Genomic DNA, 24194 nt, shown 5'->3' on the forward strand with positions numbered 1-24194 from the left:
TGGAGAAGGCCCACAGCTCCTCTGCGTTTAGCCTAGTTATTCAGCCCATCTCCTGTCCTCTGGATTTCAGTTATTTACGTGGTTCTGCACAACTTACTCTAGGTTTGCCCCCTCTTTTCTGAGAGACACCAACCTTTCAATTTCCAGTGGAAGTGGGAGAAAGGTGGTGAATCACATTTTAGGGTAACACTTTTTATCTGTTGGTTATTGCTATGCCACTTCTGGGTTAGCAATGTCAGCGTCTGACATCTTCCCTCATTTGGCGTGGTGCAGTCGTGGTACACTTCTGGGGGGGGGGGAACGATGCAACACCAGCCCCACACAGCCCCTTTGGCAGAAGGCCTGCAGAGAGTGCACACAGTGCCCTTCTGGGTTCAAGGACCCATAGAGGAAAAGCACCCCAACTGGCCAGAACATGCAGCAGAGCGAGTGAGAGGTATCTACTAGTAACATGAACCTCTAGTGGCTAAAAGGGACAAGATTGGGAAGCAGGGGGAAGGAAGGCGAAAGATCAATTTACCTTTTGCATGCCAGGAGAGGGAGGGCTTCCAGTGAGCAGTGACATGTATCATAGGGCATTTGTACCTCCCCCCCAACTTGAAAGCCCACTCAAAGATGCTCGGAGCATAGGGGCTTCAAGGGAAGACTTTCCTTGTGTCTGGAGTTTGAGTCCAGGTACAGCCTCATATTAGAGAAGAGGGAGAGGACACCCCCTCCCCAAATCCACCTAAACTAATTGGGAGGACTTCTGTATAGACCAACAGTCTTGGTTCCTCCATTAGCCAACCAGACCTTGTAGCCATCATGGAGAGGCAATCTTTTTCTAATGTGCTAAGTTTTTGCACAGGACACGGGGAATTATGGAGGGAAGTACTTGAAAGTGTGACCCTCGTTTACAGCCTGTAGTGGTTTGACTGTAGGCTAACTGCCATTTAATTCTGCAGAATGTGCAACTGTTCTGATTTTGAAGCCGTGGTTTCCAAACAGCAGCTTCAGGGAGCCCCTCTCCATGTGGACTTGTCCACTGCTGAGCAACCTCTGTATGTTGCAGAGGATCCTGGGAGATGTTCTAGGCACATGCTCAATCCATGCGGGATCCTGCCCAGGACCACTGGACCATGCCATTGCTCTGTGTGAATGGAGAATGTGTCCTGACTCCTGGGTCACACCCAGTACCTTAAATCCCTGAAGAATGTAGTGTTAGACAAGCAGTCCTCCAGGGAAGCTCATCCATCACTTCCGATCTCATTGAGAACTCCCTTATAAGGGGCCAACGAGCTCAAGTTAGAAAATGGCAGCCTACAGGGGTACCTCGGGTTAAGAACTTAATTCGTTCTGGAGGTCCATTCTTAACCCGAAACTGTTCTTAACCTGAGGTACCACTTCAGCTAATGGGGCTTGCTGCTGCGCTGCTGGAGCACGATTTCTGTTCTCATCCTGAAGCAAAGTTCTTAACTTGAGGTACTATTTCTGGGTTAGCAGAGTCTGTAACCTGAAGCGTATGTAACCCAAGGTACCACTGTATATCCTGGCCATCGGGCTGGGTTTCCCCAGCCACTCTTAACTACAGGGTGGCCTGGAGGGCAGGCAGCAGTCCAGATACAGCAGCTATTGGCACATCACCAAATAGAGGGGCATAAGACAGATTTACATAAAATTTGTATCAGCTACTATATAGATGCAATTTTTTTAAAAGCAGTGCTATAATTTAAATAGAAATACAAGATGTTGCAACGTGGGGGGGGGGGACAGCCCTGTGTACCTGCTCAGTGTGTCTTTCACTGATTTCCATCATCATTATTATTTATTAAATTTGTTTACCACCCTCATCCGTCTATCTAAAGGTGGTGCACAACAAAAAAATGCAAGATAAAAAAACCTAAAAACGCAACGAAAACAAACCACTAACCCCCCTCGCCTCAGGCTTGGGACTGGATAACCCTTCAAACATGACTTCTCCAGCCACACTGCTGGGGTTCCTAGGGGAGCTTGGAGGGCGCAGGTCTCGGTCTGGCACAACAAAGTGCTGCTTTTTTTCTTCAAATTTAAAAATTAATTTTCCAAAAATTTAAAACAGACAGACAAACAAACAAGCATCCTGTTTAAATCTTGGTAACATTATGAAGTGGCTTCCTCAAATCCCCTTGGTTGAGTTTCATTATATATCATTTTAACAGTTTTCCAAAATCAATTTTCTCAAAAAATTCACTTGATCACTTAACATCTTTCGTTCTTTCTAATTTAGCTTTAAACATCTTAAATCTTATCCTTACATATTTAAATGCTAAGCCTATCTAACATTTGCAAGCTTTTCCAATTAAATTATCTTGACATATTTAGCTAAAATAGTCTTTAAATTTCTTCCATTCTTCCTGGTACTCCTCCTCCTCCTGGTCGCGGACTCTTCCAGTCAGGTTGGCCAGCTCTGAAAAATCCATCATCTGCCAATCTTCCACTGTTGGTACTAACAAAGTGTTTCTTGCGTGAGTTCGGCCTCGACCCTTAAGCGATCCTGAGCGTGCATTTTTACTTTGCGCATTTAAGGCAATGGGGCGGGGCGCAAACCAGACGGGTTCGTCCTAGGAAGGAGGAGAGGAAAGGCGACGGGCTCCTGCGTCGCCGCGCAAGGTTTCGCAGGAGCGCGGCAAGCAGGCGCCCTCGCGCGGCCGCCGCCGCCGAACTGCCTGAATGGGGAGACCTCGCGCGCCTCCACGGTTTCCTCCTCCGGAGCCTCTGATTGGCCGCAAGGAAAGTTCGGTGCGCGCTGATTGGAGGCGCGGGGCCTGTGATCTGTATTCTTCTGCTTCCTCTCCGGCGCGGGCGCAGCTGGTGGGAATCGGAAGCCGCGGGGCTCCAAGTTAGGGCGATGGGCGAGTGCCGGGCTGTGAGCAGGGCCGAAGCGCTGCAGCTGGCGCCGCCCGACTGGCAGCACGCTTGCCATGCCCTCCTGTACGCGCCTTGCCCCGGACGCCTCTTCGGGAAGTTCCCGCTGCGTTTCGCAGCGCTGGTGAGAAATGAGCCGGGGGGGGGACGGGACAGGCGGAGATCTGCCGGTTAGCGGGAAGAGCAAGCCCCCCGCGAATTGAAAAAAATGGGCAGACCACACTTGGCTTGCTCAAAGCTCAGCAGTCCCGCGACCCGTTTTTAATGTCAGGGCTGCTTGCCTTGAACGGAAATCCAGTGTCCCTGGATGTTGCCTTTCGTTCACGGGCTGCTTTGGAAGGGAGGGCGGGATAGAAATTAAATCGTGAATGCTTCCAGCGGGTGACTGCCTATTTTTCAGAGGAACAGCGTTGTAAATCTGTTGCAGCAGGAAGCGACGAAGAGGCTTGAAGACTAACACATTTATTGTGCCACGACAGATTTGTTAGACTTTAGCGTGGCCATAGTTCTGGTTTACAATGGCTTATGGCCGCAAGCAATATTTATTGAGGCTGCAGTCTGAGGCAGGTGTGATTCAATCACTGCTGCACTTAGGTAATTTTAGATTCCGGACTTAACGGTCTTCCGTCCCTGCTTCTTAGAGGGCAGCGTGTACAGTGGTACCTCGGGTTACATACGCTTCAGGTTACAGACTCCGCTTACCCAGAAATAGTACCTCGGGTTAAGAACTTTGCTTCAGGATAAGAACAGAAATCGTGCTCTGGCGGCGCAGTGGCAGCAGGAGCCCCCATTAGCTAAAGTGGTGCTTCAGGTTAAGAACAGTTTCAGGTTAAGAACAGACCTCCAGAACAAATTAAGTACTCAACCCGAGGTACCACTGTATTATTTAACTTAAACCTGTGGCAAGCCAGTCCTGTTGCTCTTGACGGCCTCCCTGCTCCTTGAGCTGAGCTGGAGCCCTGGACCTTTGCTTCCAGGCCTGATGGTCCCACAGGACTGAATGCTCATCTGTTAAAAAAACCACACCACTAAGAATAGTGACCTGGCAGGGGAAATGACTAGCCTAGCCTAGCCTTCTTTTTGATAGCTCCCCCCCCCCCGCCCCCAGTTTAGCAACTTGGTGATAATTACCGGTAAGCTTTAGGGGGCAAAAGTTATGTGCCAGAAGGTGTGATTTTGAGGCATGTATTTTAGAAATTAAACAGTGCTGTCTCAGAACTCCTGGTATAAACACTGGGATTGATTTTGATGAGTTTGAAGTGGGTGGGGAGGTGGGCTGTTATCTTAAGACAGATGAGCCATCAACAAAACGATGGTTATTGTCTGGTGACAAGAAACCAGGTTGTGCTTGAACTCTGTAAACCTGTGGGCTGCATTAGGGATCCAAGTGAGATCAGCAGGAAAAACTAACAGTTGCCAATAATTTCCTTTCTCAGCCTTTTCTAGCAAGGACATAAAGCAGGACACGAGGGCAGCCCCTCGAGAGCACTTCTGTGTCAAAGGGAAGGGCAAGCAACCCCCTTGCCAAAAGGGGGGCAAGACATAGAATCATAGGGACCCTGAGGATCATCTAGTCCAACCCTCTGCAATGCAGGAATAGGCACCTGTCCCATGTACTGGGAATGGAGGAGAAAGGCAAAGAGCGTGGAGTTAGTTGATTCACCTTTGTAACAAATGGCCTTCTCTGGAGCACACCAGTAAATAAAAGGGCAGGAGAAGACCAGTTCCAACAATTTCGGTGAGCAGGGATGTTGAAAGCCTTCTGCAAAAGGCGAAACTGTACTGGAGAAATTTGCAGGTGATGATGAACAGGAGACCCAGAAATTGAAAAAAGTGAAGGTTAAGTGTTACTGAATGGCAGATGAAATGGGGTATGTTTTAGAGCTATCTTAGGGCAGTTCCAGACAACCTACCTCACAGGGTTGTTGTAAGGATAAAATGAGGGTGTGGAGGATGATGCATGCAAACTTGAGCTCCTTGGAGGAAAGATGAGCTATAAATGCAGTAATTAAATAATAAGGGCAGGATCCCAAATCCAGCCCACCATTTCATAAATCCAAAGTCATATCCAGTGTTGCTGCTTTAAGAGACCCAAAGCCCTGCTTTGTCTGTTCCCTTTGCAGATGCAGATGCGGTTCGATGGGCGCCTGGGGTTTCCCGGTGGATTTGTGGACCCGCAGGATGCGTCTCTGGAGGAGGGTCTGAATAGAGAGCTGCATGAAGAGTTGGGCCCTGGCGCTGCCTCCCTGCACGTGGCTGAGGACGACTACTTGAGCTCCCATGTGCCCGAGGGGCCACGGCGAGTGGTGACGCACTTCTACGCCAAGCAGCTTAGCCTGGAGGAGCTCCGGGCCCTAGAAGACAGGGCCACGCAGGCCAAAGAACACGGCTTAGAGGTGTGGGAAATACAGGGTAGGGTGCGGCTGGTCTTGTCTGGTTTGGGGACTGCCACACGCTGGGCTGGTGTATGTATCCTGCATTGAGTATTATGAACTTCTGGGCCAAGATAATGCCAGTTTCCCCCCAGAATCGGCTGAATTCTGCAGCTTGCCTGAATTACATGAATTAAGAAGAATTATGATGATTTTCTTAATTTGAACAATTTTCTCATCTATTTCCCCCAGTTTTGCATAATTTATTCTGGCCTTAATAGTCATGGAGTGGAAGAAAGAGCCATTCAGGGAGCTGAAGCCTCATCTCTGATCACTCAGGACCTTCTTTGGTTCCTGAGATTTGACCAGGTTTTGCCCCAAAATATTTGGAAGCCACGGGGGCTAGAAACTGATGTTGTTATTTAAAGGAAGTTGAAATCTTCTGGGAGCTAAATTGTGTGCCCAAATATGATATTCTGTCCTCTTGCTGAACTCACATACTCCTGGTTGCTTCATGGGGGGGGGGGGGCGGAGAAGAGAAGGAGAGGAGGGAAGGGTTCAGAAGGGCATTTTTGACTTGATTTTCCTTCCTCTGTGGCTTCAGGTGATGGGGCTCATCCGTGTCCCCCTTTATACCCTGCGCGATGGCGTTGGGGGGCTCCCAGCTTTCCTTAGCAACACTTTCATTGGCAATTCCCGGGAGCAGCTGATTCACGCCCTGGATACTCTTCAGCTCGTGCCAAGAGAGCAACTTCAGAAGGCAGTTACCATGACTCAGAAGAGACCTTGAGTGTCATTGGTTGTGGCTGCCACGTTCCAGCCTCTGACGGTTCTGTAACTGAATTCCCCCATGAACTTTGGACCCTTGAATGGAGCGGATGTAGCAGAGAAATCCAAGAATGTGGGAAGAGAGTGGCAATGGACCTTTCCCTCCCTCTACCCAAGGTGAATGGCTCAGTTCTGGTGAATCTAGCCCCGAAAAGGATTTAAGCATCCAGATGCCTGTTTAAAATATTGAAGATGGTAGGCAAGGGTTAAGAGAGTGAACCATCTCATCTTCTATGTGTGTAGATATATAAGACACACACACATGGTTTCTTGCACTTGGAGAATGGCACTACAAATAACACACTGACTCATCTGTGGTTTCTATTTTTCCATCTGTAATTTCAAACCTTCTGTCTCTGAGTTCCAGTATTTTTATATCATGGAAGTCGGGGTTTACCTCCCCACAAAAGCCCATTGCACACCCCTATTGGTGTATTATTACTTTATCATTTCACAGCTGGAGTCTGCCTTTCTAATCTTTTACTAGCGCTTGAAGAATGGCTTAAGACATTTTGTGGCTCTTGACTCCTATAATATTTTTTATTAGCTCATATGGAAGTGGTAAATGGCCACTAGAGACAGTCATTATGTGTCTCCCTCCCACTGGTTTCTCTTTTTCCAATTTTGATGATGTGCCTGACATGGGTGTAAGAATTGTCAATTAAAGACTAGGAAGCTGCCATCATTCAGTTCATCAGCAAATAAATAGTTGCATAATTGGTTTTGCTGTATATGGGCCTTGGAAACACAAACTTCTCTGCTTGGAACAAATTATGCACACTTCATGGCACCAGTGTGATTTACTTTTTGTTAAATCTCTGGTTACAGAAATCAGAATACCTTGTTGAGGACTGGGAGTGGAGTGGAAAAGGAATGGAAGAGCACATAGAGATAAGTGCTGTATGTATCCCATAATAATATCCATGCATCCATATGGCAGTGGGACAGAACTCAGCCTCTGGAAGGTCTCTGCTATCACTTGTTTTTAGAAACAAGTTTGTAAATCTTGTACTGATGAGAAGGGGCTTACAAGTTTTCTTTTTTTAAAAAAAATATTTTTTATTAAAGATTTTCTTGGTTTACAAAAGTGCCTTGTCTCTTTTTTCAGGCTGTACAGTCTTTTCTACAGATCAGCTACATTTGTTAGGAGACATTAGTGTTGAGTACAGTATAAGGCCAGGAAGAAGATGGGGGGAGAGGAGGGGTGGTGGTGAAATTTCTATTTTTTTACAGTGTACATGTGGGGTTTTGTGTCAGCGTCAACTGGGTAGGTTCTCTTTCTATTTGCTTATTACATTTCCTTGGTAGTGAGAGGGATTGGGGGGGTCCAGGGTGTGGATGCTTGTCTATGATTGTCTGCAGTGAGGTTTGTTTGCATTTGTGAAGTGGGGGCGGGGCTTGTTGGGTCAAATTAGCGAAATTGATTTCTATGCTGTTGGTGGTATTCTTCTTGCCATCTTGTTGGGCTGTGTATGAGATAAAGGGAAGCCATACCGGGGTGAAAGAGTCCTCTTCTATTTGTCCCCATGTCAGTTTGTCTGTTGGTTAGCTTTTCTCGTAAGGCTGTTTCCCATTTGGTACCAGTGGTCCATGTTTACTCCTGAGAGGTCTCTCCAGTGTCTGGCTATGAGGCTTCAGGCTGCTGAGAGTAGGTGGGTTATAAGCTCTGTATAATGTGAGTGGACATTATTATCTTGGAAGATGTTCAGTAGGGCCGGTTCAAATACCTGTTTAGTTATTTTCCATATCTCTTGTAGGACTGATGTCCAGAAGGGTTGTATTTTGGGGCATTCCCACCACATGTGGAGGCATGTGCCTGTGGAAGTGCAGCCTCTCCAACATTTTGGTGAGGTTCCTGGGCATATCAGTGCCAGTTTCCTTGGTGTTAGGTACCATCTGTTGGTGAGTTTGAGTGAGTGCCCATCTTTTGGCTGAGATGGATTTAAAGGGAGGTTTAGATCACATTCTAGTAGGTTTGAAAGTTTTCTGAGTAGTTTTTGGTGAACTCTCACAATTCATAAAGGACTAAACAGGTGAAGAGGCAGGTGAAGAGGCAAGAAGAATTCCTGGTGGTCAGATTGCTTGGCCTTTTCCCATGAATAAGTTAAACACAATCTTAAAATTGCATAAATGGTGAGACCTCTCTAAATTAAATTGTGCAGAATTGTATTGGTATAGGGTCATTTTAAAAAAATGGCACAGCATCTCTTAGGATTTTCTGTAAACTCTGTCTCATTGTCAACTTCTCTGCAGTTTTGAGAGCTCGGAAAGAGTTGTGCAATTGTACCCTAACCCAAATTCTAAATTAGCATCTCATTTCAATCTGTTCTCCACTGAAATCCCCATTAGTCGGGAGTCAGGACTATAATGGGCCTTAAGTAGATAGGAGGTTCTGACCACATCATGTGTGTCTGCTTGTTTTCAATTAGCAACCCAGAATCTTTGTAGCAAATTATTGACTGGGTGCAGGTTGGGTCACTAAGCACCTTTAAGGGCAAATACTGTTGAAAGGGTCTGCCTAATCAGCCACTTGACGTGACAATAATGTTTCACCTGGCTGCACGCATGTCACACTGGTGTTCGCTGCGTCCCCAAACATACAGTGAGCATGCTGGCAATGGTGGCTCTGGCCATGGCTGGTCCAAAACATTTTGGCCCTTGACGCGAACCATGAAATGGTGTCCCCCTCCCACCAGGGAAGCGGAGAAGTGAAGATCTACATCAGGAACAAGAGAGGAATAAAGATCTACAACAGGATCTGCAGCCCCTGTGGATCCTGCCATCTGAGGCAGTTGCCTCACCTTGCCTCATGGGTGGGCCGGCCCTGGCTGTGGCTCACCAGCACATGTTTCAGTGTGCCTGGTGACTCATGACTCCCTATCACAGTTTTCCAGGTGCACTGCAACCAAACCAGTTAAGTACAGTTGCTGTCTGATGATGGCACTCCCTTTCAGAAGCACCCAAAAGCTGCAACCGCTTAGTAGCTGTGATTGATATTAATTGATCATAAATCTCCCCACTTGCGTGTGACCACATATATGTGCAGCATTAGGAAATAAATAAATAAATAGATTTGATCTGCAAAAAGACATAAAAAGGACAAAAATGGCCCGAAAAGAGAGGGAATACAGCTAGCTATCCTAGGAGCCTTTGCAACGGCAATCCCATGAATCTTTGGAGGTGGTTTTTTTTTGAGATGGCGCCTAAATGCATGGCATCGCTATCTTCCTCTGGTGCTGAGAAACCCAACAAGCAGTGTGTGGCTTGGAGGATGTTTACAGGCGTTTTAGATGGTGTTCCCTCCCCACTATGCATGATTTCATGTATAGGAGCGGTACCCGGGAACGTAAGCCCTTTGTAAGGAGGGAGATGTCCGTAGTATTGCTTTTCTAGAGCTCAGATCAGTGCTCAGAAATAGATTTTTAAATGTATAAAACTTATTAAGGAAGCCTACGGCCTCCCGGTAGAAACAGCAGCTTGAATAGAAAGAGGAAGACCTATTTCCCCTCCACAATTTCCCCTTCTGCTGAACCCCAGCTGCCCTATGCATGTAGGGCTCTTTCTGCCTAATTATGCGTGTAAGGGAGGGGCTGGACTGGGCCTTCATGTGAAGGCAGCATCAAAAATTTGACATAGTAAGCACATCTTTGCTTGGTGAAAGCTCTGCAAGGAGGTTGTCAGACAGGACCTTGGTGATGTGGCAGAGCGCCCTGCTCCCTAGCCCCCACTTCATCAAGTGTCCCCAGCTCCTAACTACCTTTTGATTTGCTGCTGCTGAGAGCTTCAAACACCACTTTATTATGAAAAACCTCTGTTAAGTGTGAACCCTGGCTCTCCATGTGCCCCCATTGACTGGATTATACAAAGTGCTAGCAGGGGTGCTTTAAGTGTGTGTGATGGGCAAGAAAGAATGGGCTGGATGACCAGGGAGAGGAAAGCCTGTGGTTTGGGGGCCAAAAAGTGAGGTTGTCACCATCCCCCTGTCCCTTCCCCTCTCACTGAGTTCCTCATTTTTCCTCAAGTGCCAGCTATTGTCTGCTTAGCAGCCCTGCCGAGGCCTCCTGGCTCCTGAGCGGCAGGCATTTTGCTGTTGCAGCTTTTGCCAGTGCGCCCCCTCCTTGCCTCTGCCCCCCCCACCCTGCTGCCTCCCTCCAATCCCTTTTGCCTGTGAGAGGAGTGTGAAAATACTCTCTGAATAGATCTTCTTTGTGTATGTGTTTATATATAAATAAAGCCTCATATATATATAATTAGAGATGTGTGGTTTTGCAGGCAGAGGGTAGATAATCTCCACTCTGAGAGTGCCTGTTCAGCTGCTCTGGGGTGGGTGTGCATGCAAGAGGACATCTGAACTCTGCTGAGACAGCGCAGGGTGTGGAATTGTAAGCAAATCAGCTTCCTGTGCTGGGAAGTCCCACTTGCAGTGGACTGCAGAGTGTGGAAGCTCCAGTTGCAGCTTGTGGGTGTTAACTATGGAGAGCTACAGTTATATTGGGTCACACAGCTATCGGTCATAGAGGGCACAAAATCAGGGACATTAATCTTTTAGCTGAACTGTCTTCCGTTTGTCTTTTCCAAAGAGCAGTGCAAAGTTGTGCATTCTACAATTTAAAGACTTACATAATGTATTGGTTTATTTATTGCATTCTGCCTTTCTGCTATAACCAATCCTCAGGGTGACAATTTCATGTTCAATCATAACGGTTCAAGTAATTAAATATCATAGCTGATTAGTATCTGTACCTTTGCATGTTGCTGAAATACTAGATAGAAATATTGAAGGGTAGCTCCAAGCTATATTGCTGTTAGCGATGTCCTGTGAACCCAGATCTACAGGTGATGGATGCGACACCACTGGCAAATAACCAAGCATTTGATGGATAAGTGAAATGCTGCACAAGGGGCCCAAAGCAAAGAATTCATCCCAGGGTAAAGGACCATATACAGTTGTACCTTGGGTTACAGACGCTTCAGGTTACAGACTCCGCTAACCCAGAAAGAGTACCTCGGGTTAAGAACTTTGCTTCAGGATGAGAACAGAAATCGTGTGGCGGCAGCAGGAGGCCCCATTAGCTAAAGTGGTACCTCGGGTTAAGAACAGTTTTAGGTTAAGAATGGACCTCCGGAATGAATTAAGTTCTTAGCCAGAGGTACCACTGTAAACAAGAGCATCCTGGTTCCGGATGTAAGTTCACAGCTCTGTGGAGGTGTAATCTGCCTCTCCAGAGAGCTTCTGGGTTCTTCTGTAACACACTAGGACCCAATGGAAGGAACAAAACACCTCATCCAGCCTTTCCCAACCTAGTGCCCTCCAGATGGATGCCCAACTCCTATCAGCCATTGACCAAGCATGATGGGAGTTGTAGTTGAACAACATCTGGAGAGCGCCAGGTTGGGGAAGGCTGATCTAATCCAATGTTTGTGGAATGCTCCCCCAGGGAGGCTCACCTGGCACCTTCAGTACCTATATTTAGATGCCAGACAAAAATATTCCTCTTTCCCCAGGACTTTGGCTGATTAAACTATCTATATGGCCTTTTAATTTGTGGGGGGATTATTGATTGATTTATTATGTTATGTATGTTTGTGTTTTTATACTGAAAACTGCCCATGATCCTTGGATGAAGGGCAGTATATAAATTTAATAAATGAACAAATAAACATATGGCACTTAATAGACACAATGGTCTGACTTGAGAGCAGGCAAGTTCCTGTGTTGGTGATTCAAACAGTCAGTCGCCCTGGAGTTTGTTCACAGATCCAGCTGTTCACAGATCCCCACAGGATCGCTGCATGTAACAAGCTGGCTGCACCTTTCCCTGACACCTCTACCTACCCAATGTCCACGCGCGTGCTTACTTTGGGGTCCCGATGCCTGCTTAAATGAGCCCAGGCTAACGGACCTAGGTCATATCAGCCTACGCCTGAACATTTGGGGCAATCCACACATTGCTGCGGTGTGTGTGTGTGTGGGGGGGCCCGCTCGTGTTTCCGAAGAAGAGCCCTGCTGGATCACAGGTCAACCATCTCGCCCAGCACCCTGCTCCCCCAGCAGCCAGCCAGACGCCGCCGCCGCCGCCGCTAACGAGTGCAGTTGCCCCAGTTGTTGAAGAGACCCGTGTGAGCCGAGTTTTAACTCGTCGCTAGTAATTGCCAGGAAACGGGGCGGCGGCGGCGGCTTTTCAGTTACTCCAGCTCAATTGATGCGCAGAAGGCGGCAGCGGCGGCGGCGGCGGAGGGTGTGATCTGGTGGTGCAAGCGTCGCTCCCGTCTCTGTGGGGCTTGTTGCTGGCCGGGCCTGCGTTGCCACAGGGCTGGACAGGGCGACACAAAGCCTTTGGCTCCAGCCCTGGGAGAGGGAGAGCAGCGGGCGAGCGAGCGCGCGCCTGGCACGGGCTGCGATTGTGGCTGGCACGGCGAGGAGGGGAGCCGGAGCGCAGCGGGTTAAGGGCGCCGCTCCAGCCCCAGCTTCTGCCTCTGGGGAAGGGAAGCAGCAGAAGAAGGGAAGGGGGCGGCGCCTCGCCCGGGAGCGCGGCACACCGCGCCGCATCTGCCCGGCGCATCTTGCGGACAAGCTGGCCCTGCTGCGCCCCGGCCCGCACCGCCGGCATGAGCGCGCCGGGGAAAGCGCGCCGCGAGCGGGGCAGCCTGGCCGAGTACGAGACGCAGGTGAAAGGTAAGCGGGGGGCGGGGGGGGATCCTGGGGAGGCGGCGGCCGAGGGCGGTGCGCGGGCTGCAGTGGGGGAGCCGGGGGCGCGGGCGAGGCTGCGCGGGGAGAAGGGGGCAGCCGGCGACGCCTGCGGGCCGGACAAGGGGCATCGCTGCGCGGGGAGGGCCGGGGGTGGGGCTGTGGACGCAAGGGCAGGCCGGGGGTGGGGAGGGCATTGTGTGCCAGGGGAGGCATTTGCCGGCCGGGGTGGGCAGCTGTCGGGTGGCCGCTGCGCCAACGCACATCTGCCTGCAGGTGCAAGTGGCGGCGGCGGCAGCGCGCTCTCCTGGCCCCCCTGGGCCTCGCTCGGGGGCGCGGGGGACCAGGGCGCCGTCGCTCATCCCTCCTCAGCTGCGTGACCGACCTCCAGCCGGCCAGGGGCCTCCCCCCCCGCCCCCACGCCACCCCCTTCGGGTGCTCCCGCGTCAAAGAGCAGCCGCGCTGGATTTCACTGCAGCTGCATTTATATGGCTGCGAGAGGAACGCTGTCTCTGTCTCTCTCTCCCCCCACCCAAACCTAGAGAAATGTGACCCAGATTTTGTAGACGGGAGAATATTGTTGCTGGTGGTGGCGAGGCGTGACTGCAAACTCGGGTTCTTAGCGGGAGAGACGTGGTCGAGGGGTTGTAGGCAAGAGGTGAGGTTCTTAAGGTGCAGAAAAAAGAAAACCGTGCGCCGTGCCCGCGTGCCGAACTGACAGGAAAAGGACCCGGGCGTCCTCTGCCTCCCTGTAACCTCCCTCGGCTGTAAAACACTAATTTCCACTTCCCCTGTTAAGACACCCTTGCACAGCAAAGCTGTCGATTGTAACGCAACATCCCTTCTTGGGTTCCGGTCGTTCAACTTCCTCTAGGCTGGGTGAGTTGATCAGCCAGCAACGGTTCTCTCTCTGCCCCAGCGCTCCTCTGCTGCTCACCTCCTCCTCAGGATCACAGCACCATTCTGGACCTGCCTAGGCTCACTGCTATCTTACAACAAACCTCGGCTGCCAACTCAAAGCCCTTCTGGGGCTCAAAATGTTACAAGCACAGGCACCGGCAATTCTGGCACCAAGGCAGCGCCCCTGGTCCCACTAGCAGGGCTGCTTCAAGGCGTTTTGGGTATCGGAGCCAGGAAGGCCAAGTGGTCCCAGCACCACACGCAGCAGTTGGCGTGGGGCACAATTTCGTTGAGATGCTCTTGTCCTCCTGCATGTGCCCTGCGAAACGACAGTTCGTCTTAATAGATGTTTGCACAGTGCATTGGAGCCTAGCTGGTCACCTCTGTACATGCACACCATATATTCCCAGAGTGGCTTAAAAACTAGTCCCTCTTCCCAGGGAGTTCTGGGAACTGCAGCTCTGTGAGGGGAAGAGGGCTCTCCTAACAGCTCTCAGCAGCACCCGGAACAAACTGCAGTTCCCAGGACGTTTTGCAAGGGGAGAGGAGCCATGGCGGTCAAAGTGGGTTTAATAGGGCTTTAAATGCATGGTGCAGATGTGGCCTTGTCTACCTTTCTGCCACTGGAAAATATACAAGGCGGAAGGCAGTGGCGGACCTACGCTTCTGGGGCCCTGAAGCTTGAAGTGTCACCGGGGCCCCTTTGCAACCAGCAACAAGGTCTGGGGAACGGCTGTTCTCTTCTTCAGTGGGGTTGTTCCACGACAGGCCACCACACTTTACAATATCTGTGCTACTAACTCTCAAATTTTGGGATTGTTACAATATATACAACAACAAAAATTGATCAATTTTACTCAAATCAGTGAGCCTCAAATTAGATCTACTAGACCCCAAAATTTTAAGCCAGGGGACTAAAGTCACTTCTGGGGCCCTTCTGGGATTAGGGGCCCTGACACTTCAGCTTCATTAGTTTCATAACAGACCCGCCCCTGCCTGAAGGAGCTGCTTTGTCTTATGGCAGCAGCCTCTCCCGGCTACTAGGTCTAATTTCCTCTTTGAGTACCTCGCCAGACCTCTTGTTACCACTACTCCTATACCCCCAATGCTTTACAAAGCTGGACACCATTCCCACGGTTGGTTCCTGCCCCACTCTGCCATTCTGCATCTTAGGTGAGCAAGAATGTTTCAGACTTGGTGCTTTGAGCAAGAGCGAAGCTGAGGTTAAATATTCTGGAAAAACAAACCCCTCTCTCTCCTGCTAACAGAAACTGCCCTGCCATGAAGCAAAATGTGGCACAGCTGTGCAGGGCCGGCCCAGGATGGTTGCTGCCTGAGGCAGAGCAAGAAATGGCTTAGCCCCCACAACCCACAAGTCAAGCTGCATAGGACCCAGGTCCAGTTCAGTTATTTTGGCACCTGAGGCAGAAAACCCCCCTCCCAGGCAGCAAAAACACAACGCTCAATAAATGAAAGAACCAACAACTGCAAACCTTCCTTTCTGCCAGGCAAAGAAATAGTTCTGCTGCCGCCTCAGATATTATGTCAGGTTTTGACTATTTTGATTTGACAAACTCACAGGTTTTTACTAAGATGGTCACTTCAGGGGGCTGTCATCATGGAGACAGACACCAAGCAGGTTGTGTGTGTGTGTGTGTGAGAGAGAGAGAGAGGGGGGGGGGGCTGCCCTTTAGCATCAGGAAGAGAAAAGGCTGAGCCAGCCTGTTTTTAAATGCTGTGATCTAAATATCAGCTGAGGTGGAAGCTGGCAGGTGAACTTTGGTGGAGTTTATGCCCAACAGACATTATTATTATTTCCATACCCTGCCTGTCTGGGTGGCTTCCATAATAAAACCAAACATTAAAACAAAATGGTTGTTTATTGTGTATTTATTAAGATGAGTTATTCCTCATCCTTCTGTTGCAATCACAATATTCAAAGTGGCTTACAACTTTATTTTATTCTTTTTCAAAATAAGATTACAAATTTCAAGCAGGGCAATCAGTGAAACCTCTTCCTCTCTTAATAAGCCATGTTTTTATGAATGAGAGAGCAAATATTGTTTACCTGCGCTGATCCTGTGGGATATGGTGGGCTATAAATCTGACTGCAGGCCCTTGAACTTCTGACCTCTGCACTTGTCAGTGCAATCACCCCCCCTTTCCCTCTCCCGTCCTCCGCCACCACCAGGGCCGACTGGTACAGATGCCTCCAAGAGGGGCTCAAAGCGCCTTCCTATCTTGTCTTTGGTACAAGCCTCCAGCACCTCCACCTCTACACCATGTTCTCATGCAAGCATTAAGCCATGCACAGTGGGGGTTGCACCTAGATCCCCCTAATTCCTCTCTCTCTCTCTCTCTCTCTCTCTCTCTCTCTCTCTCTCTCTGCAGCCAACTCATTCCCCTTTCCCCATTTTCCCAACTGAGCTTTCTCTCTTCCCTCTTGCTCATTGGGTTGAGTTCAGCTTCCAAGTTGTCAGTTCTGATTTTTCAGAGGCTTTTGTGAAGAGGGTTGGGGGAAGGGCTGCGGACCATTTCTCCATCCCCTCGCTGCTTTGCCTTGGCTTCTGCTGATAAAACTGGCAAGCGAAGGGGTCTCTCTGGGCCCTTGCTTCCTTCTGCTAACCCAGTGGACTCCTAGCTGCCTTGGCCCTGCAGGGCTGTGAGCTTGAACTCTCGTGTCCTGAAGAGAGGATTGGGGGAAGTTCAGCCAACCCTCTTCCTTTTGTTCACTTTTGCTGTTTTATTCTTGTTTTGCTGCTTCCTCTACTTCATTGCGGCCCCTTTTCTCTGTCCAGGCTATGAAATACACCATGGGAAGAACATAAATGGGAATTAAGTAAAATCAAAATTCTGCACAATGGCAACCCAAATCCTTCATCAACAAAAGCTGAATTATGTATATATAGCAGCTGGGATGGCTCAGGCGGTAGAGCATGAGACTCTTGATCTCAGGGTCCTGGGTTTGAGCCCCACAGTGGGCAGAAGATTCCTGCATTGACCCACATGGTCCCTTCCAACTCTACAATTCTATGATTCCATGTCACCCAGACAGATTGTGGAAATTGAGAAATTATGCAGTATTACTCTTGTACTGCTGAATCCTGCAGTTATATATATAAAAAAACATTTTATTTAAATCTACCCTTGTTTTGGTAATCATGTGGAAAAGTGAGAATGATGCATCTCACTTACTTCCTGACCCCTAGAAATATTATTCAGCCCACACTTTCAGGCACAACTTCACATTTGTGAGGATTAGAAACTTGCTTTAAAAAAGCAGCAGGTCAGATTCCCAGGAAGCTTAATTGCCCCCCGATACTACAATCTGCATTGTTCCTGCTCTCATGCAGAATTGCATCACTTACTCAGTCCCGTTTACAGCACAAACTCTACTCTGTCCAGGGTAGTTCATGATTTCCCAGGTGTGGCACAGGTGTATGAATATGGCTGTCCAGAACCAAGGGGAACCGTGTTTTGTCAAGGAACAACTTTCTATGCACATGAAGCCTTAGGCTGCTATCTTACTGAGATGATGTCAGCAAAACTTACTTGTCCACAAAAGTTTTACTAGCCTGTTTGATCTCATATGCCTGGTTAGCCATCTGCGTCTGAAGTGGAGTGGGGTATGTCTTCTAAACTATGAAAGCTTTTCTGCCAAGTCACCTGGAGCAAATTCTTACAAGCTGCAGGCAACTAGTAACATGGTTATTTACAAGCCTGCTGCCTCTGAGTAAATCAGTCTATTTCTCAGACCAGCCTTCTCCCACCCACCCTCCAGATATTTTGGACTACAATTCCCATCAGCCCCAGTCAGCAAAGTGATCCCAATCCCAGATGTCCCATTTTGGCCAGAGCCCAGGACAAAAAGATGGGCTTTTTTTTTGTCCCACCCTGTGGCATGAGTCAGTTGGCCCACACCAGAGTGTGGAAGAAAATAAGGGAAGCAATACCTACCTTGGCCCTGGGCATTACGGCTCTTCCTCTTCCTTCCATCTCAGCACTTCCGGAAGCTGATTTCTGGAAGTATGTCTGTGGCGCTGGCAGAGGAGGCGGAGGCCATGGACAAAGGTACAATGGAGGAGGGTGGGTGGGCGGTGACAGCAAGCAAGGGAGGCAACAAGATGATGGAGGTATTGAGAGGGTGGCGAGGTGCCCCCATTTGCCCTCAATGGCAAACTATAGTCATGACTAATGTCATGCTTAGTCTGATCTTAGTTTAACACAGTGGTGTCTAATTTCTTGCCTGCAAGGAACCCATTCCTTGCCTGCCAAGGAATCTCATTGTGTTGAAAAGATTTTTAGACCAGTTCAATGGTGCATTTTCAGATCACGAAGGGAGCCCCTGAGGTTTTGTGGCCTCCCATGGGCACAGAATGCTCAGTGCTCTTCTTCCCTGTGTCCATGTGCTGCAGAGAAATTACTAGTGCTAATGGCATGCAAGGTTGTCCATCATTACTGGTCCATCATTGCTGCTCCTTCCCCTGCTCTCCTGGGATTAATATGAACCCGGGATCAGCCCCTGAACATGTATGAAGTAAGTATATGCATATGTATGTATAAGTATGTTCAGAATGCATTTTCCTGGTCACTAAGTAACATAAAATCCCTGCATGTGAACTTGGAATTATGAGAATAGGACTCTAAATTGGTGACATCAACCTGGTAATTAATTGTTGCCTCGTTTTCTATTCTCTCCCCTCCCCCACAAAAAATTTGCCTTCTCTTTAATCCTTCTGCTGGCAAAAGTTTTAAAACTAGTAGTAACATTTCATTTTTTTATATTGATGCTATCTCTAAAAATGTAGGTGCAGTCAAGAGAGCTAACATTGTTTTGAAGACGCAACTCGTTACGAGCTGAACGTGTTTGCAGCTGACTTTCTTTGCACATCATCACTAGGTGTAGTAGCGGAAAGGTTTTGGTGTATGTTTAGCTTAAATTTGCCAACATACACTGAGGTGTTAGAGAACTTTCCTATCTGGTCTGTTTCATTATTTAACTTTCCAACCGAGCTGGCACTTTGGGTAGAGTTAGGAAAGTGAGGGTATGAATATGTGCCTCTGTTTGGAGAGTTGAGTACCTATGTGAGCGTGGGCGAGAGAGGGAGAATATGAGTGTGAAAGCATGCACACATGTCCTCAGGCCAAATAGAGCTGGCAGGGTTCCTCACCTGCACATCTAGGGATATATGCTTCCTCATGTGAGGTGTGAGCTCTCTTGCCTGGACCTTTTCCCAACCTTGGCTTTTGTACGTGTTCATTTGAGCAAGGAGGTGAACTTCTGATCTGTTCCAGGCCTAAGTCATTAGGAGTAACTAATACCAGATCTAAGACGTGATTTTCTAAAAATATGTATGTTAGGTTCATCGATACATGTTTAATAGTTTCATAGCAACCTAAACAAAACTTGGTGCTAAAATTATAATCATAGTAAAAATATATAGGGTTGCCATATTTTGAAGAGCAAAAAAGAGGCCACATTTGCCAGCTTCTACTTAATCCATAATTCAGTTATGCATACACAGCTTAGAACTGCTTATAATCAGATTCTAAACACATTGGTCACAATTCGGCATCTCAGAATCAGAACAGGTCTCCGGAATGAGCTATTACATATTATTATCATTATTATTGTTTATATCCTGCCTTTATCCTAGTCCAGGACTCCAAGCAGCTTACACAGATAAAACAGCACAAGCTAAAAGAAAGCTCATGCCATAATTAAAGTGTTAGTCTTCAAGATGCTGTAAAATCATAATCACTCACATGTCATTAATATAATTGTTACAAACAGTGAATAATTGTTTTATTAATCCCATGTGGGTAATTTTGATTTTTGAGAGTGAAATAAATATGAAAAATCATGTTTAAATTTATGAAATTTGTTAAATTGAAATGATTTTCAGCTCAAAATTACTGTTAACAAATTACAATACAGTGGTACCTTGGGTTACATACGCTTCAGGTTACATACGCTTCAGATTACAGACTCCGCTAACCCAGATATAGTACCTCGGGTTAAGAACTTTGCTTCTGGATGAGAACAGAAATCGTGCAGCAGTGGCGGGAGGCCCCATTAACTAAAGTGGTGCTTCAGGTTAAGAACAGTTTCAGGTTAAGAACAGACCTCCAGAACGAATTAAGTTCTTAACCTGAGGTACCACTGTAATGTGATTTTGTGAAATTACGGTGTTTATTGGAGCCTCAATTTAATTTGATTGAAATCGCCTTCATAAAACAAGTTATTTGTAACTTTTCTTATTTAATTCTAATACTAAATCTGTGGTTCTAATTTAAATAACTATCAATAGCAATAGATAACAATATGGGGGAGGCTTACAAAATGTGGTTCACACTGGGCACAATTATGTTTACTTACAGTACGGTTTCCTATTCACTTTCCAAACTGCAATAAATCTGATTCTTTTGGAAAGTTATGCTAGAGTAACAGAGTGCTTTGACCCATTTTAACTATGAAAGCGTAAAGTTCCAGGAGGCTTGAACTCTTTCCACAAACCAGCGGCAGTCTGGATGTGCCCAAAGAGCGTTTGAGGACCCTGTATCCTAGAGCAGTTCGGATGCTGATAGCTTTGCTCCTCTCTTTCAGAAATGCGTTGGCAGATGGGGGAGCAAGTCCGAGGTCTGGACTCCCAGGCTGAGAGTCGGCAGCAGTTGCTCCAAGATGTGGCCGACTTCTTGCGCCGGAAGGCAGAGGTGGAGCAAGAGTATTCCCGGGGACTGGAGAAGCTGTCAGAACGCTTCTCGGCTAAGATTCGTGGTTCCAAGGAACACCAGAACTTCAGGTGGAGACGGGTATATGCTGGCAGAGGAGGCCCCAGGACAATGATGGTGGGGGAATTGCAGAGGTGGTTGGGGGGCAGGAGCTGAGGACAGGACTACTGGAATACTAAGTTCTAAGAACTGCAGTTATTATAACCTTCCTTTGAAAAGACATGAGGCATTCTTCACTGACAACACATCAAGGAATGCCTGAATTAGCCTTTGTCTGAGTGATTGTTTTATCATTTTAAAATGTGTTCTTAAAACTATTGCTGGTGGGGGTAAGTAATGGAGGAAGATACTGGCAAATGTGCAGCTTATTTTCACTTCAGTTTTTTAAGCTAATTGTATAGGTGTTCCAGCTTAGGTCTTAATATTTGGGTTCTTAAACAAGGTGGCACTTTTTGTCAGTTTCTCAACCTTCTATAAATCTCACCCCTCAGGCTCCTCTAGCAGTGTAACATCCCTTCCAACTGGTTTGGGATTTTCCTCTTTCTAGAAGACCTCTAGCCTTCTTACTGGATGGAGACCCAAGTAGAGTGTTCCCTCATACCTTTTCTTCTCCTGTCCCCAGTTCAGCTTCCTAGTTTTTCTCTTGTCTTGTCTGTATACTCCACTCATTGTCTTTTGATCTTCCTTCTCTGGATATAGATGTTTTCCTCAGAGTGGATCTTACACAGTTCAGGAGCTAAACTCCTAACCAGCTGAATGTCAAGAATGGCATCTCTCCATTCTCCGCTGGGACTGCCCCCCCCCCCACAGCTAGCTGTACCTGCAGCCAACCAGTGAGAGGCTCCAGCCAGCATTTTGGTGGAATTCTGAGGCATTGCATCACCAAACTCTGGTCTGGCTGAGTTTCCCATCACATCATCATATGAAACACCGTTTCTGTTCCACTGCAGTTCAGTTTCTGCAAAAACCTACAATATTCTTCTCACTGCAGAATTAACTGACATAATTAATTACATAAATTACACAAATTATGTAAATTACATTGTTGTTATGTTATTCTACCCTGTTTGTTACAATGCAAAAGAAATGCAGTGCAAATGGGGGGGGGGATAATGTAATCAATTACAAATCATTTGCACACTGAAGGCAACAACAGCATTTCTGTTTTTGTTGAATTCCCTGACATCCTTATTTTTTTATATAGCCATATTTACAGCAAAGAACCAAAAGATCACATTCATCATGATACTTCCAGGTTACCCCATTACTGTGCTGATGCATAATTGGTCCCATGCCACCACAGCAACATCATCCCCCCCTTTGAGAGAGAACTCGGATCCTGCATAGTTAACAAGCAGCTCCTGCAGAGCAGATGGCCAAATCTTTTCACTCTGATGAGGCAACAGAAAGTGGAACAGGAACTCAGCGTTTGGCATTCCGTGAAAAGTTATACTTGTTAACTTCACATGGTATATGGTGGGAGTGAGACAAATTACACTATAAACATATATTAGTTTTACACTTGTTAGCCCACTATGGGTGCCACCAGTGAATCCTGGAAGTTGTAGTTTAGGAAGGGTGCTGATAATTCTGTTACTGATTTGCAAGTGCCCTGGATTTTGGGACTGACAGCCAAACCAGTTTTTAGCCTATGGTGTAGCTATGTCTGAGGAGCAGCTGTCACCAGTGAATTGTGTGACATTGTGTGTGCCTCTCCTTATCAGACTTGGAACTTGAGCTACAAGTTCATAAGGCACAGCAAAGCTGTAGGATATATGGCTGGCCATAAACTGCAGTTCCAACAATTGACACATGACCTGTGCTTTCTTTTTGAAGAGCAGGGCAGGCTTGACTTGAGACTAGCCAAGCAAGGGGCATTCCTTTGAGTAGCCTGAGCACAGTGTGTCTGTTCACACTGGCACAGTCACCTCTGCATCTTCAGAAACAGCTCACTGTCAGAGCTATCCCCAGGTGCCTCCCCTAAGGAGGAAGGCTCTCGTTTTTATCGACCGTGAGTGGTGCCAGAGACAGGGCCAAAGCCTTGCAAGGTAATGCTTGGGGTATCTGATGGCACTGGGGAGGGCTGTTGTTCTGGCAATACACTTGGTTCTTCCCTCAGGTCTACACCACTGGGACCCTCTTCAGGGTCCAAGTCCTCCTGTGAGTTTTGACCATGGCCTCCTAGCCTGTTGGGCTCCTTCCAGGATCAGAGACCTCCAGCTTCCCAAGCTCCTCCTACACTTCCTCCTCATTGACCAGTCCATCAGGATGTTTGCATGAAGCTCAAGAGTGAAATGTGTGCTCGGGGGTGAATCAAGTAGTGATCAGTGGTGACAAAATGAATAGTGATAATCCATTAAAAATATTATTGGAAATACCCTGCTAGGACAACAGGAGACCATTATGTAACTTACAGTTTACAGAGTGTCGTCACTGCACATGAAAGCAGCTATTTATTTAAAACATTTGTATCCAATAAGGCTTTCATAAATATTTTTAAAGCAAAAGACCATGCAAAGACAATCAGAGGGTGGATGGGCCTGTCAATCTGGGAGGGTAGCCCATCTAGGAGAAGGAAAACGCTGAGCATAAACCTCTACTGCCTTGCAGGATATCTTTGGGAGAAGAAAAGGCTAAGGAGTAAACCCTACACAGATCTGGAGTAGAGGCCCCAAGATGGTTGGATGGTGCCTTGTACACCTCCTTCCGACAACTCCTGCAGCCAAGCTTCCGCCAAATGTATTGCTCTGCTTTCCTTTGGACGATGTCAGCAAGGCCGAGAGGGGAGTCTTGACATCTGGTCAGTTCAGGACCTCCATGCACACTGCCCAGGCTTGTGCCCCGGGGAGGTCACTTTGGTGCAGCTAACACAGTGGTTTGATTTCACACCTGGAGGCACACTCCATTGTCTCTTGAGGCAGACAGGTGCCAACAAGTGAAAAAGGAGACATAAGTAAAAGAGAGGTCACTGCCCTGGAGAGTTTACAACAGGGATGGGAGAGCCCATGACCCTCCACTTGTTGCTGGACTCCATCCTCCATCATCTCTGACCATCATCTACATCCCTGAAGGGTCACACAAGTTCCCCATCCCTGGCTTACAGTTTAAATTTAGATAGTGGTGGAACAAAACAAAATAAAAAGAACCAGAGGCTTAGGAGAGACCAGGAGAAGGCACAATAGAGGTGGGTAGTTCATCTAGTCAAAGATTAAAAAGCATCTCTGCTTTTTCCCTGCAGGAAGGACCAAAATCTCCCGTCCCCTCTGAATTGTTGGTATACGATTCTCAACCAGACGCGGCAGGCAAGCCGGGATCACGGAGCACTGAGTGAAATCTACACAGGCCACTTGGCACTGCGGTTGGTGCACATCAGTGAAGATGTTGGGAGGCTGGCTCGGAAGGTAGGTAGTCTGGATGATAAAAGGGCTGATAAGGAAAGAAAAAACGAGCTGCTTCCCAGGATGCCAGGCCTAACATAATGTGCCATGTGGTGGCAGCTGCTGGGAATTTAGCCCCTGCTGAAGCCACACTTTGTCCTCAGCCAGCTATTTTGTTTGCTTTAAAACGGAAATGTCTTAGAAGAAAGCCTCTCTGTGGGTCTTCAGCATCTATGCCACTACATGCTCCCCAATTACTTCCAGGTTAATTTCAGAAGTGGTTGGGAACCATTTTTGTTTGCTAGGCGACTGTGGCAAACACCTCTCTTATTTAGCCCCTAAGCTGGGAAAACAGCAGCTGGGGATCTCAAACATGGATGTAGAAGCAAAGAGCCAATAAAAGGGGGGGCAGGG

At 47.7% G+C, this 24194-nt stretch overlaps 2 protein-coding genes and 1 long non-coding RNA gene across 4 annotated transcripts in view; 2 read left to right on the plus strand and 1 right to left on the minus strand.

Annotated features, from left to right (window-relative positions):
• The window catches only part of LOC310752332, a 182761-nt gene that overhangs the window by 11823 nt on the left and 146744 nt on the right, over window positions 1-24194 (minus strand). The gene's annotated exons all lie outside the window — the stretch shown is intronic.
• NUDT16 (nudix hydrolase 16) lies at window positions 2801-7170 on the plus strand. Of its 2 annotated transcripts, none has more exons than XM_083592445.1 (3): window positions 2801-3007; window positions 5007-5279; window positions 5860-7170. In XM_083592445.1, exons 1-3 carry the CDS (start codon window positions 2867-2869, stop codon window positions 6043-6045), a joined length of 600 nt encoding a protein of 199 aa, XP_083448571.1. In that variant the 5' UTR covers window positions 2801-2866; the 3' UTR covers window positions 6046-7170. The 2 variants fall into 2 exon arrangements, with proteins under 2 accessions (XP_083448571.1, XP_083448572.1); XM_083592446.1 differs by having other exon boundaries at window positions 2818-3007; window positions 5007-5295.
• The window catches only part of ARHGAP4 (Rho GTPase activating protein 4), a 36297-nt gene continuing 24401 nt past the window's right edge, over window positions 12299-24194 (plus strand). The window contains exons 1-3 of the mRNA XM_083592385.1: window positions 12299-12759; window positions 20279-20474; window positions 23642-23804. Of these exons, the coding sequence (XP_083448511.1) occupies window positions 12693-12759; window positions 20279-20474; window positions 23642-23804 (426 nt within the window). The 5' untranslated portion in view covers window positions 12299-12692. The remainder of the gene's footprint in view (window positions 12760-20278; window positions 20475-23641; window positions 23805-24194) is intronic.

Source organism: Podarcis filfolensis (assembly GCF_964270895.1).
Source record: "Podarcis filfolensis genome assembly, chromosome: 17".
In the NCBI taxonomy this organism is placed as follows: Eukaryota; Metazoa; Chordata; class Lepidosauria; order Squamata; family Lacertidae; genus Podarcis; species Podarcis filfolensis.